The 15,490-nt window shown below is 43.6% G+C and overlaps 1 protein-coding gene across 2 annotated transcripts in view; it reads left to right on the top strand.

Moving 5' to 3' along the window:
• Positions 1–5,413, top strand: part of CERS6 (ceramide synthase 6) — a 101,485-nt gene extending 96,072 nt beyond the window's left edge. Inside the window, exons 9-11 of one of the 2 annotated variants that reach the window (XM_064163599.1) lie at positions 735–891; positions 2,673–2,696; positions 4,283–5,413. In XM_064163599.1, the coding sequence (XP_064019669.1) occupies positions 735–891; positions 2,673–2,696; positions 4,283–4,444 (343 nt within the window). In that variant the 3' untranslated portion in view covers positions 4,445–5,413. The remainder of the gene's footprint in view (positions 1–734; positions 892–2,672; positions 2,697–4,282) is intronic. The other variant, XM_064163603.1, reaches the window with a different exon arrangement.
• The last annotated feature ends 10,077 nt before the right edge of the window (positions 5,414–15,490 follow it).

The following is a 15,490-nucleotide window of genomic DNA, read 5'->3' as shown; positions in this document are numbered from 1 at the left end:
AGCAATGAGGTGTCCCTACCCCTTGCTGCCCCCAAGTATCCCTGTTGTGCATCTGCCTTCTGTGTAGCTGCTAAACCTCACCCTTGCTTGTACATAAGTGCTGTTAGAACTGAGTTTTGTGCAAAAAGTGGCCTTTCCAACCCTGACTGATTCTATGATTTGAAAAGGAGGGCTTTAGATGGGAGCACCTAGGGAGCATTGCTCAGCTCTTGGTACAGATCTGTTTTGTGTAACATGGGAAAGGTTGTGGCTCAGGGTTGCAGCCTGGGAATGTGGTTTGAAGAACATGGTAATGTGTGTAGGTTGCATTGTAGCATAATGATCTTCGTACACAGTCTTACTGTGTGCTGATACGGGGCCAACAAACCCCTGCTGGAGAGAGCTAAGATGCAAAAGCTTTATTTTGAAACATGGAATTAAAAAATCTGTTGTAAATCAGAGGAGGAGTTATTTGAGACAGCCAACATGTGCCAGCCTTACAAAAGAAGATAAGAAATTCACACTGAAGATCTTTGTTTTACATAATATGATGTTAACAAAATGAAGTGAAACACTGAAAGCAACATTTTGATGTTGTTTCTCTCTGGAGACATTGGCATGATTCAATCTGAGTCATTACTTCTCTGAGAACCAACTATCCATGTAGATCTCAATTAATTAAGTACTTGTTGTCTTGATATAAAAAGAGCCTCTTTTAGATTGTTGAATTATTTTTCTGTTCCTTTCTCTTCTAGGATATTAAACACTACGTTGTTTGAACTGTATGAAGCTCTGGGCAGTTTTCCTGCCTTGTGGGTCTTCAACATGCTGCTTATCATTCTTCAAATTCTGCACTATTTCTGGTCCTATCTAATCATAAAAACAGCCTACAAAGCTATTGCAAAGGGCAAGGTAAGACAGCATAATTCTGTGTCATGGTTAGGATTTTAAACACAAGGTCACTGACTCTGCAGTTATTTCTTTCTTCCTAATCCTTCCTAACTCATTGCTGGCAACAAGTTTTATGTAAACTTTTCTTGCCTTTCGTTTTTTCCTCTTACTCCTTCTAACAAATGCCTAAGGAGTTAATGTACTCCTTTATATGTGCTTCCACATTTATTTTTTTATCATCTGGTACACTGAACCAAACTACATTAGGGAAATTTGATTTTTTTTATTATTATTTGGGTTTTAATCAGCAAACTGCTTTCTTGTGGCTACCAGTTTTGGGTTTCTTCTTTATAGTAGTAATAATAGTAGAATCCTAGAATTAACCAGGTTGTAAGAGACCTCCCAAGATCATCCAGTCCAGTCACCCAGCCCTATCCAGTCAACTAGACCATGGCACTAAGTGCCTCATCCAGGCTTTTCTGAATACCTCCAGGCACGGCGACTCCACCACCTCCCTGGGCAGCCCATTCTGATGGCAAATCATAGAATCAGTCAGGGTTGGAAGGGACCACAAAGATCATCTAGTTCCAACCCCCTTGCCATGAGCAGGGACACCCTACCCTACATCAGGCTCGCCACAACCTCATCCAGCCTGGCCTTAAACACCTCCAGGTATGGGGCCTCAATGAGCAACTCATTCCAGGCTCTCACCACTCTCATGCTGAAGATCTTCCTCATGTCCAGCCTAAACCTACCCATCTCCAGCTTTGCTCCATCCCCTCTAGTCCTGTCACTCTCTGACAGTCTAAGAAGTCCCTCCCCAGCTTTTTGTATGCCCCCTTCACTCTCTGGCAAGAACTTCCTCCTAACATCCAGCCTAGTCCTCCCCCAACACAACTTGAGACTGTGTCCCCTTGTTCTGTTGCTGGTTGCCTGGCAGAAGAGACCAAACCCCACCTGGCTACGGCCTCCCTTCAGGTAGTTGTAGACAGCAATGAGGTCACCCCTGAGCCTCCTCTTCTCCAGGCTAAACAGTCCCAGCTCCCTCAGCCTCTCCTCACAGGGCTGTGTTCCAGGCCTCTCATCAGCTTTGTTGCCCTTCTCTGGGCACCTTCCAGCACCTCAATATCTCTTTTGAACTGAGGAGCCCAGAACTGAACATGGTACATTCCAAAGTGAATTTTTTATGCCTTTGCTGGGGGCAAAGGTACAGATCTCAGTCTCATTTGGATTTTACAGTTAGTGAGCTTCTGCAAAGAACCATGTACTTTCTTTCTAGAATTCCCACAAGAAGAGTGTTTGGGATAAAATGTAATTTCTTGCTACTATTGTTACATTTGACAGGAAGGAGTCTGTGGATTTGTCAGGAAGGATTCTGCAGGAATCTGTGTATTTTATAATCCACAGAAATTCTGGGTGCTGAGAAGATATGGCACTTACATTTAGATGATAGAATGAACACATACAGAGCACGTAAAGTGCAGGGTGTTTTGCCCTTACAGTGTAGAGCACAGAAGTAGGTGTTTTAGACACGTGGCTGCCCCTGACTGAACAAGACTGCTCTGCAGAATACTATGTTCTGTGGGTGTCCTGGAGGGCTAAGCCTTGTACCCAGCAGGGTCTAGAATGGGCCAAAAGTGTGCATTCATGAACTGTGTTTTACCTGGAAGCCACACTTCAGTCTCCTCTGCTTTTAATGATTAGCCTCAGCTGTCCTGTGTGAATTACCAGTGACTTCAAACAGCGCCTCGTACTCTTTCTTACTCTGCTTGTTTATCCTTTCCCTTGTGCTCTTCTGGAAGGCTGGGAAGTGGAACCCTTTGCATGTAAGTTTCTTTATGTTCACTGTGCAAAATATTTATTCTGTGCAATACTGCTATTTGTGGAGGGATTCTTTAATTTCTACTTTGTGCTTGGTGTTTTTATCCGTTGTTTGTGTTTATATATTTAAATGAAGGCTATATTTAAAGGGCAGTTTTACTTCTTGGCTATGCATTGCCTAATATCATTCAAACCCACTTCTATCTGTAGTAAGTGGGTACTGCTATGTTACAACATGCTTACACATGTATACCAGCAGGGTAACTGCTTTGTTGATGTTCAGGAAGCATACTTAAGAGCAACAACTGTGCAGGAGAAAATTCTCCAACAGCAGAGTTAGACAGTTGCAGTAAGTCAGCAACCAGGTTTAAGGTCATGTGCATGACATGCACGTGGGATTCCTTTTCTGTCAGATCTTAACTTACTTCCTCATTTGTAATCCTTTCATTTATGCAGTAGAATAAGCAGTATCTTCACAACATATCACAGGTACCTTAGAGTAGACCTTCATCCCTAGTTATTTTAGCATTAAATCTGTAACTGAATGCTGATCATCTAAATCGTGCTTACTGTTAGGCTTAGAGGGTTTACAAACCTAGTTACAGATTTTCTAGAGTCTTTCTGTAGAAATTATTCCAGTGGGTTCCTTTGGGGATGAACAAATAGAAATCAGTATTGCAAGATGTGTTGTATTCATGTGAGGGTTTAAGTGCAAATACTCTGGTGTGTTGCTGCATTTTAAAAGTAAAGAGAGTGGATCACACTTTAATGTAAGTAGCTGCAGTATAGAATCTTCTTTTGATTGTTTGGCTTCAGAGCAGGACCCTAACAGAAGAATTGACAGTCAATCTAATACATGAGGAGAATTTAGGATGATGCCCTCATGTGAATCACAGGCACACAATTCCCTGTGCTGGGCCCATTCTCTTCTGTCTGATGAAAGTCTGTTTCGAGAGCTATGAGGATTTAAGTGCAAATACTCTGGTATGTTGCTGCATGTTAACAGTAAAGAGAGTGGATCACACTTTAATGTAAGTAGCTGCAGTATAGAATCTTCTTTTGATTGTTTGGCTTCAGAGCAGGACCCTAACAGAAGAATTGACAGTCAATCTAATACATGAGGAGAATTTAGGATGATGCCCTCATGTGAATCACAGGCACACAATACCCTGTGCTGGGCCCCTTCTCTTCTGTCTGATGAAAGTGTGATTTGAGGTGTATTTCTGTATCTCAAACAGCTTTAATATAAAGATCCCTTTATATAAAAGAGACTGAAGTAGTCTGTTAAGTAAGCTTTGTAAGCATGAAATGAAATTTCTGAACCTGAAGTTCAGTTTCACAAGTGTCAGAACTGTGGACTTGCTGGGTGTTGACATTAAAAGCTTAACGTACTAGGGGGTACATGGGAACTGTGCGTTTCTTTCTTCTCTGTTCCCAAGCAAAACAGCATCCCTTGTGTTAAGGTGGTTGGTAGAAACACTGAGAGCCCCAAAGGCAAATGGCTCTTTCCAAGTTGAGAGCTGCAGAGCAGAATTGTCAAGGAAATTACAGGTAGTGGTGCTTATGCTTGCTTCTCTTTCAAATTCTGCAGGTAGCAAAGGATGACCGAAGTGACATTGAGTCGAGCTCAGATGAGGAAGAAACAGTACCTCGTTCAAAGACCCTCAACAGCACTGTCACCACTAATGGGACCAGTGGTGCCAATGGGACAAACGGGTATCTCACTGGTGGCACTTGCTCAGAGGAGCATTAATGCTTGAGTTCAATGGCGAGACATGAACAGAATTAACTGTTTGCTACCGGACGTAAATTCTAGGTTGTGAATGCAGTTCCTTCATATATCTCAGCATCAGAAAAAGTTAGGAGTGTCAAAGCATTCTGATTAGCACACTGCCATATTTCCTGTTTGTGAATGAAGACAACACACTCTTCTGTATATGTAGGCATGCTGTTTGTGTATGTAACAGACACAATGGGAGCAGTATTTTCACTTGTACTGTCTTGGGAGTATTATTTATTTTGTATCCTTTGGGAACTTCTGGACAAAAGGGAATATCCATTCTCCAGTTTTCTTGGGATTCTCAGTGGTGGAGAGCATCACACTCAGATCTCTTCTGTCCATCCCTGTTGCTTTTGCTGAGTCTGCTATAAGTAATAGTTGCTCGATTTGTTACTCACAGTATTATAGAACATAGCTTTATAGATTTTAAATCTGCTTCAGATATTTTTGCTATTATTGTGTTTTAAAATGCTGGTTTTGAAATTGCCTATCAAATTACAGTGGCTGTTTCTCCAACATAAAGTTTTTAAAATACTGGGTTGATATTTTAAATAGCAGATGATGTGATCAATCAGCAATCTGGGGAGATTGAAGGGAAAAAAAAAGAGCCTGTGGTAATTGTGGGATATTATTTATATTATTTTAATGTAATTTAAAATTCAATTTGGTATTTAATTGCATTAGAATTAGACTTCATTTATTGTGCAAATACCCAGAGCACTGATGTCGATTGCTAGGATAAACTCATTCTCACTTTCCTTTGCCTTGCAGTTTTTTGACCTCTACAGAGTTTAGCCTTCTGCAGAGGTTGATGTTGAAAGATGTTTGTTCAAGTGCACCATTGTGAATGCAGACCTCACTCCTGAAACTGTTCGTGCACATTCAGATGGATGAGAACAGGAGTGTAATAGAGAGAAGAAAAATAAAAGCAGATGAAATGTCCATTGCTTCCTCAGACACAGACCAGGTTAGGTATCTTTCTTAGAGTTTTTAACATCTTTCTTAGAGTTTCTTGGTAGGGTGAAGAGAGAGAAGGCAGAATGTCATACCTTGCTATAGAAGTAGAATCATAGAATCAGTCAGGGTTGGAAGGGACCACAAGGATCATCTAGTTCCAACCCCCCTGCCATGGGCAGGGATGCCCTACTCTAGATCAGGCTGGCCACAGCCTCATCCAGCCTGGACTTAAACACCTCCAGCCATGGGGCCTTAACCACCTCCCTGAGCAACCCATTCCAGGCTCTCACCACTCTCATGCTTAACAACTTCCTCCTCATGTCCAGTCTGAACCTATCCCACTCCAGCTTTGCTCCATTTTCCCTAGTCCTGTGACTCCCTGATAGCCTAAAAAGTCCCTCCCCAGCTTTTTCATAGGCACCCTTCAAATACTAAAAGGCCACAAGAAGATCACAAGTAGTTTATTTTAAATGCACAAAAACTTGAACAAAATTCACTTAACATAATTGTGATGGTTTGGGGGTTACCCCGCCCCCCACACTTTTGAATTTGCCCCAGCTAACTCAGACGGACCCTGGGAATATAGATGAAGCAATTTATTTACAGCTAGCAGAATTTACAAGCAGCTATTTACAATATATACAGTTATATACAATTATATACAGAAATATACAAAGGATAAACAATATAAAAGCACAACTCCCCTCCCAGAAACCTGAGTCCCCAGGAGGGGCTTTCAAACCACCCCAACACCTCCCCCCGGCCCTCTCAACCTTACCCCAGTTCTCAGGAAGAAAAGAGGTGCAGCCAAGAGGTTAGGGAGCAAGGTTAGTAGGAGCAGGGTTAATGAGATGTGACCAGGTCTAAGGCAAAAGCAAGAGTGAGAGACAAAATGGAGAATGTTTTCTTCTTCTTCCCAGAGTTCTCAGCGTGACTGTGAGAGAAGTTGACATCAATTGTTTTTCATTTCACTGCCCATTATCTAGTTCTGTTACCAAAACATTCTAGCTTGCTTCAAACTAGCACAATCCACCCCTGTCTACTTCGCTCAGAGTATCGCTGAGAATTATCCAATCTAATCTAAACCAATATTTACACTAAAATAATATATACAAGTTCAGTTCACACTTCAATCAGATGTAGGTGATTCAAAAGCTCAGAACAGGGACTCCCAGGTGATATTGGGTTCGTGCTCACGTACTGTAGATTCTATCGTAGATTTTCTCAGTGTTGGGCGCCGATGTTACCTAGAACAGAAAACTCCTAACAGCTTGAATTTAAACTCTCTCAGCTAAGGTTAAATTTCTCTGTGGAATACACTGGATTTCACCATTCTCCTGCATTACCCAGTATGTATGACCAGGACCTTCAGCAGAAACCACCCCTCGGACAGGTTTCCCTTCGCCCGAAGGAGAAAATACCCAAACAGTTTTCCCTAACAGATTCTTCTCACGTACAACAGGAACTTTATCACCATCTACTGTTTGGACCAAATCTGATTGTGCAGGTCCTGCTCTGTTTACTGAACCTCTACTATTTACCAACCAAGTAGCTTGTGCTAAATGTTTGTCCCAGTTTTTCAGAGTTCCACCCCCCATGGCTTTTAGGGTGGTTTTCAGCAAACCATTGTAGCGCTCAATCTTCCCTGAAGCTGGTGCATAGTAGGGTATGTGGTAGATCCATTCAATACCATGCTCTTTGGCCCAGTTTTTCACAAGATTGTTCTTGAAATGAGTACCATTGTCTGACTCAATTCTCTCTGGAGTTCCATGTCTCCACAAGATCTGTCTCTCCAAACCAACAATGGTGTTACGTGCAGTAGCATGTGGAACTGGATAGGTTTCCAACCATCCAGTGCTGGCTTCTACCATCGTTAGCACATACTGCTTGCCAGAACGTGATCGAGGTAAAGTGATGTAGTCAATCTGCCAGGCTTCACCATACTTGTACTTTGACCATCTCTCACCATACCATAAGGGCTTGATTCGCTTAGCCTGCTTAATAGCAGCACAAATGTCACAGTCATAGATGACTTGGGTGATAGCGTCCATGGACAAGTCAATTGACCTATCACGAGCCCATCGGTATGTTCCATCTCTGCCTTGATGTCCAGAGGAATCATGGGCCCACCGAGCTAAGAACAACTCACCTCGGTGTTTCCAATCAAGGTCAATGTCAAGTTCAGAGTTGGTATCAACTTGAGCAATCTTAGCAGCTTGATCTGCCTTCTGGTTATGGTGATGTTCCTCATTGGCTCTGCTCTTAGGCATGTGTGCATCTACGTGCCGCACCTTCACTGGAGTTCTCTCCAGCCGTGCATCAATGTCCTGCCATAGATCAGCACACCAAATAGGCTTTCCTTTCCTCTGCCAACCATTCTTCTTCCAGTCCTTTAGCCAACCCCATAGAGCATTGGCTACCATCCACGAGTCGGTGTAGAGGTAAAGGATAGGCCACTTCTCACGTTCAGCCACATCAAGAGCAAGTTGAACAGCTTTTACCTCAGCAAACTGACTGGATTCTCCTTCTCCATCTTTCGTTTCGGTAACTCTCCTGGTTGGACTCCAAACCGCTGACTTCCATATTCGCTTGTTCCCAACAAGACGACAGGAACCATCTGTGAACAAAGCATAGTTCTTTTCCTGATCAGAGAGATCACCATAGGGAGGAGCTTCCTCAGCACGAGTTATTTTCTCCTCTGGAGGTTTGGAACAGTCTGTGCCTTCCGGCCAGTTGGTGATCACCTCCACCAGACCAGGTCGGTCAAGATTACCCATTCGTGCTCGTTGGGTTATCAAAGCCATCCATTTAGACCAGGTTGCATCTGTGGCATGATGTGGTGATGAACCTTTGCCTTTGAACATCCAGTTAAGAACTGGCAGTCTAGGAGCTAAAAGCAATTGTGACTCAGTTCCAATCACTTCAGAAGCTGCTTTCACTCCCTCATAGGCTGCTAGAATCTCTTTCTCTGTTGCAGTGTAATTTGTCTCTGAACCTCTGTAACAACGTCCCCAGAAACCAAGTGGACGACCACGTGTCTCATTTAGAGCTCTCTGCCAAAGACTCCAAGTTGGACCATTGTCACTGGCAGCCGTGTACAGAATGTTTTTAATGTCTGGACCAGATCTCACAGGACCCAAGCCCACTGCATGGACTACTTCTCGTTTGATTTGATCAAAGGCTGCTTGTTGTTCAGGTCCCCACTCGAAATTGTTTCTCTTACGAGTCACATCATGCAGAGGTTTGACAATCTGACTGAAACCAGGAATGTGTAGTCTCCAAAATCCCACCACACCAAGAAAAGAAAGCGTGTCCTTCTTACTGGTGGGAACTGCCATGGTAGAGACTTTGTTGATCACATCCTGAGGAATGTAACGGCGACCATCCTGCCACCGCACTCCCAGAAACTGAATTTCTTTGGCAGGTCCTTTGACCTTGTCTCTCTTAATGGCAAAACCTGCTTGCAACAGAATGTCAATGATTTTGTTACCTTTCTCGAAGACTTCCTTAGCAGTTTGGCCCCACACAATGATGTCGTCGATGTACTGGATGTGCTCTGGAGCTTTACCTTTCTCCAGTGCATTGTGGATGACTGAGTGACAGATGGTTGAGCTGTGTTTCCACCCCTGAGGCAAACGGTTGAACTGGTACTGGATTCCTCTCCAGGTGAATGCAAACTGAGGCCTGCACTCCTTTGCTATGGGAATAGAGAAGAAAGCATTAGCAATGTCTATGGTTGCATACCACTTAGCCTCCTTCGATTCCAGCTCATACTGGAGTTCCAGCATGTCCGGCACAGCTGCACTCATGGGTGGCGTCACCTCGTTGAGGGCACGAAAGTCAACTGTGAGTCTCCAGTCACCCGTAGGTTTGCGCACAGGCCAGATGGGACTGTTGAAAGGTGAATGAGCTTTCTCGATGACAGCCTGACTCTCCAATTGACGAATCAGCTGATGAATGGGCAACAAAGAGTCACGGTTAGTTCTGTACTGCCTATGATGAACAGTTTGAGTTGCAATTGGCACTTCCAGGTCCTCTATGTCATGATGTCCCACAACTGCAGATTCATCAGAAAGTTCAGGTCTAATGGACAATTTCAATTTATCATCCTCAATCTCTACAGATGCTATTCCAAAAGCCCATTTATGACCCTTAGGATCTTTGAAACAACCTTGTCTCAAAAAGTCAATTCCCAAAATGCAAGGCGCATCAGGACCAGTTACAATAGTATGTGTCTTCCACTCTTTACCAGTTAAACTGATCTCAGCCTGTATCTTAGTTAACTCTTGAGATCCACCAGTGATTCCAAAGATAGAAATGGACTCTGTCCCTTTGCAATTTGATGGCAATAAAGTACACTGAGCACCTGTGTCAACTAAAGCCCTGTATTTCCGAACTCTTGAACTGCCAGGCCACCTAATGAATACATTCCAATAGATTCGGTTCTCTCCACTATCCCTTTCCTCCTCCTGGCTGGAGGCAGGGCACCCCTAATGCTGAACATGGCATGTAGGGTGTACACAATGATTGGTGTTGTTGTGAGAGGAACTGCAACTGTTGGAACAATTGCAGTTGCTCTCGGGAGCTGAAGAAGTGACAGCTACTTTCCGGGCATTACTGCCTCTGTTTCTGCCACTCTGCAGATCCCTGACTCTCTTTGAAAGAGCTGAAGTAGGTTTACCATCCCATTTGTTCATGTTCTCACCGTATGTGTCACGCAGAAGTATCCACAGTGACGCACGTGATTGCTGCTGTCTGGGTGGAATTTGTCTCCTCCTGGGCTGGAATTGCCTTGCAGGAGGTGGGCGTCTGTTCCTGACTGCAGAAACATGCACCCATTCAGATGATGCAGGAATGGTATCCTTTACCAGATTAGTAATTGAGGTTGTAAGATCCTCCTTCAGTTCTTTCATGCTCTCCTTAATGCCATCTCTAATACCATCTTTAAGCTCTGTAGTCATAGTCTTTATGGCACAGATTATACCAGAATGTGACAAGCTGTCCTCTATCTGCCTGAGCTGGTCAGTGAATTCACCAACAGTGAAAGATCTTCCATTATCACTCCTTGCTAGAAATTTACTGGCCAAGATGTTAGCATAGGATGAAGGAGCAAGCTTAATCAGCTTCTTCATGAGACCTGTTCCCAAAGGAATGTCATCAGGCTCATGAGTACCATGATCTCCATAAAGCACTTCCTTCACAGCAAACTCCTTCAGAAGCTTAATTCCCTGCTCAACAGTGTTCCACTTCTTGGCAGCCCATGGCAAATCATCTCGGGAAGGATATCTCATAGCCACAGCCAACAGAAGGCGTGTCCACAAGCTAACCCTACCAAGAGGACTTGCCAGGTGTTTGTCCACTCCACTCTCCTTAGTGAGTGGTCCCAGCTGCTTAGCAGACTTGTCTCCTACCTGCAGAGCATTAGCACCAATGCCACGGCATCTCACTAGCCAGCTTAGGATTGGCTCACCTGATTCCCTTGTGTATTCCTTCCTAACTTCCCTGACCTCTCTGAGTGGATCCTTGGAGCCTTGGATGTCATCTTCCTCCTCTTCTTCCTGTTGTTCTGGTGGTGCCGGGCCTAACACAATCTTCCTCATAGCATTCCTAAACTCATGGGAACCATCCTCTCTCTTGGCAGCTAACCTCACAGCGCTCCTCTCACTTGAGTATTGTTGTCTCAGCACATCTACAAGGTTTCGCAGACTAACTGCCTCCTCTTCCTCCTCTTGCTGCTGATCACCAGAGGTCCCCTCTCTTACATCCTCCTGCGAACCACTCTTTGTCTTAGCTTTTGCCTTAGCAGGTGCCAGAAGGGCCTGAGCAGCAACAGACTTGGATGTGTCTGCTGGAGGATTTGAATCTTTAGGTTTCTGACCTGGAGGGTTTGAATCCTTAGGAGTCTGACCTGGAGCATTTGAATTATTGGAGGTCTGACTTGGAGCATTTGTATCCTTAGGGGTCTGACCTGGAGCTTGTGAGTTCAAATCTGCCTTGCTTTTAACAGGAGGATTTTGGTTCTGGTCTGCTGGCTGGGGGTTTGAATTGGCTGAGCTGGTGTCATTAGGATTTGGACTGACTGGGCTAGCGTTACCAGCATTAGTAGGATTGTTTGCCTGTCCTCCTGGGATGCCTGCCAACCCTGAGGTGTTTTCATTTTTGCTAGGAACATTCTGATTTTGGGTACCTGCCTGTCCTCCTGAGGCTCCTACCGAACTCTGTGGATTGTTGTTGCCTTTGTTATCATTGTTTACGTTAGTGGCAGGAACACTGGCTATGTTCCCAGCACTTGGAGAAGGAGGGGCAGAGGCTGGCAAGGGGGAAGCCGATGACTGTGTTCCCTTGTTTTGCTGTGAAAGAGACTGCTTCTGAGACACAGAATTCTTCCTAGCTCTTACAGAAGCTGGTTTTGAATTTTTCACCAATAATGCCAAAATTAATATGAATATTAAAATCATGAGGCAAATATTAAAAATTGTGAGAAGAAAAACAGTTTTACAAGAGCATGTACCTAGGCAAACAGTTGGAATTCCTGTCTTAGGCTGAATAACTCTCATTAGAGCCATATTTAAAGCAGAATTTCCATTGATTGTCACATTATTAACCAGAGCTCCTGTAATGTCCTTGGTAATATTCTCAGAGATATTAAAACCAGCATAACCAAGAATAAAATCACCCCAGCTCCAGAACATATCTGAAACCTTAGCTTTAGCCTTATTATAAGCCAGATCAATGAAATAAGCAACAATTTGACCTTTTAACCAACTAAATGCCAAGAAAACAAAACCAGACCAGAGCAATGCACCAACCAAATACAATAGCTGCTTGATTAGCTTCATCTTAATTCCCAGAGCTAATTTCCACTCACTGAAAAGTCTCTAGCCCCACGTTGGGAAAGCCAATTAAAAATGTGATGGTTTGGGGGTTACCCCGCCCCCCACACTTTTGAATTTGCCCCAGCTAACTCAGACGGACCCTGGGAATATAGATGAAGCAATTTATTTACAGCTAGCAGAATTTACAAGCAGCTATTTACAATATATACAGTTATATACAATTATATACAGAAATATACAAAGGATAAACAATATAAAAGCACAACTCCCCTCCCAGAAACCTGAGTCCCCAGGAGGGGCTTTCAAACCACCCCAGCACCTCCCCCCGGCCCTCTCAACCTTACCCCAGTTCTCAGGAAGAAAAGAGGTGCAGCCAAGAGGTTAGGGAGCAAGGTTAGTAGGAGCAGGGTTAATGAGATGTGACCAGGTCTAAGGCAAAAGCAAGAGTGAGAGACAAAATGGAGAATGTTTTCTTCTTCTTCCCAGAGTTCTCAGCGTGACTGTGAGAGAAGTTGACATCAATTGTTTTTCATTTCACTGCCCATTATCTAGTTCTGTTACCAAAACATTCTAGCTTGCTTCAAACTAGCACAATAATTCATAGCAAACTTGGAACACTCAGCAATATTTTGTCCCTTCTACAAATAAAATTTAAGATGTCTGTAAAATAATTTTGCACTCCTTTTTCATCAAAGATTTAGAAACCATGTCCCAAAGAAGACAAGGTAACACCCCAAAGAAATACCTTTTTTAAACATTAGATGCATGCTTTTCCCAGTTTTTCAGTCAAAGTTTGATGTAGGATGCTAAGGATCATACAGCTCTTGCAGGACACTTCTCTGTGGTTTGTGACAGCAGTGCCAAAAGTAGGCAAGATTCTTGGATAATAGACTCTATGCAACCTACTGTTCAACAGTATTGTGTGTGTGCAAACAGAACCAATGTGCTTATAGACCAAAGACTTATATATGTAAAGAAAACAAAAGAAGGGGAAAAAAAAAGGAAATGAAATGTTAAAAAAAAAAATAACAGTGTGTCTTCTATCTACACAGGGATTGGAGTGCTGTGTTCAGCTGGAATTGTAAGCCGGGAAAGCTTTCTGATTCCTTCCACCTATGCAAATAGCAAAGTAAACCTGGATGGTTTCCAAGGCCATAAAATTTGTTGAAAGGCTCTATTCTATAGAGGCTCCATTGAGGAAAGTTGTCTTGCCACTTCTTTCTTTTTTAAAGACTGATATTTCTCCTAGTCTACTCTTGAAAACCTCTGAAGCCTTTATGCTCCCTAGGGCCCCGTGCTTGTTAGCAAAACAATGTGCTAAAAGTAATGGCAGAATGGGGTTAATGAAAACAGTAACTCCACTTAGTAGATAATAGAGGTAAGAAAACTGGAGAAATGTGAATTGTGGCTTGACTGTCAGTTTTACTGCTCACAGAACATCTCAAAAAGCCAGGTTGCCTTGTCATCAGTATCTCTATGGCTTATATGCCTGTGAATATATCTGAGGGACAAGGGAGTCATACTTAAATCACCTTCTCCCCCCAAAAAACTTCCTCTGGCTCTAATTTTTCTCACCTGTCTCCTTTGCCTCCAACTTCATGTGGCACAACAGGCTGTACAGGTGGAAACACACCAACTGCAGTAGAAAGTGGTATTTGAAGTGGCAGTTGTTTAGTAACTACTGATACCAACATTTTAAAAGAAAACTATTCTGAGATTTGTGGAATTACTGTTGTAATTTCTGAAATCTGACATTCTGAGATGGTAATTTGTCATGGCAGTTTAAGCACACCTCTTTCATGGTGTGGGTTACTGTCTCCACTGGACCATTTCCCTTCTTCACAGCTTGTTTTTTAAGTGTCATTCTGGCAAAATACTACATAGGGACAGAATGTTGCTCTGAACTATCTGTGGCGTTGACTGAGATACAGAGTCAAGGCTACAACCCTCCAGATGGTTTACTGGCTGGATATATATGCTCTTGTATTCCCTCTGTTTAACACAACTTGAATTGAAACTTTTCCTCTGAGGCTTAAATTCGGTCGCCTCTACGATGCACTACATTGTTACCACGGTTCAGCTGACTCCCAGTGTCTTATTTGCCTCCCCTCAACCAGGCTTTCTGGAGTCACAGAATCATAGAACTCTAGAGGCTGGAAGGGACCTCCAGAGATGGGAGTCCAACCCCCCTGCTAAGGCAGGATCACCTAGGGTAGTTTGCACAGGAACACATCCAGGCAGGTTTTGACAGTCTCCAAAGAAGGAGACTCCACAATCTCTCTGGGCAGTCTGTTCCAGTCCTTTCTTAGCAGCCTAGACTAAATGCACCTGTGTCTGGAAAATAGGTGAGGTGAGAGATTCAGGTAAAGCATTTAGAGAAATGGGATAAAGAGTAAGGTAGCAGTAGGAACTTCACTGAACTTTGCTAAACAATCATTAAACTCTCAAGCTACAGCCTTTTAATGAAAATTAAAAACTCAGATGATTTTTGTCTGTCTTTAGTAGGAAGGAACAAGTGTTACAGTGCTCATACATGGCAGTGTATTTTGACCCATTGCTTTAACCAGTGGATGTCAGAACTGGTTTAATCTCCCACTCTGCAGAGAGAGTATCAGAGAATCAGAAAATTAGTCAGGTTGGAAGAGAATTCCAAGATCATCCAGTCCAACCTAGCACCCAGCCCTATCCAGTCAACTAGACCATGGCACTAAGTGCCTCAGCCAGGCTTTTCTTGAATGCCTCCAGGGATGGCGACTCCACCACCTCCCTGGGCAGCCCATTCCAATGGCAAATCACTCTCTGGGAAGAACTTCCTCCTAACATCCAGCCTAGACCTCCCCCACCACAATTTGAGGCTGTGTCCCCTTGTTCTATTGCTGGTTATCTGGGAGAATAAACCAACCCTCACCTGGCTACAGCCTCCCTTCAAGGGAGTTGTACACAGCAATGAGGTCTGCCCTGAGCCTCCTCTTCTCCAGGCTGCACAACCCAGCTCCCTCAGCCTCTCCTCACAGGGCTGTGCTCCAGGCCCCTTACCAGCTTTGTCGCCCTTCTTTGGACACGCTCCAGCACCTCAACATCTCTCTTGAATTGAGAGGTCCAGAACTGGACACAGGACTCAAGATGTGGCCTGACACAGGGTCAGAATAACCTCCCTTGTCCTACTGGCCACACTTTCTTTTTCATTTGAATCTCTTTGCTTCACTGCTGAAGAGCTTTGTAAGGT

This window comes from Pogoniulus pusillus, chromosome 2 (assembly GCF_015220805.1).
Source record: "Pogoniulus pusillus isolate bPogPus1 chromosome 2, bPogPus1.pri, whole genome shotgun sequence".
In the NCBI taxonomy this organism is placed as follows: domain Eukaryota; kingdom Metazoa; phylum Chordata; class Aves; order Piciformes; family Lybiidae; genus Pogoniulus; species Pogoniulus pusillus.
This window is presented reverse-complemented; position numbering and strand designations above follow the sequence as displayed.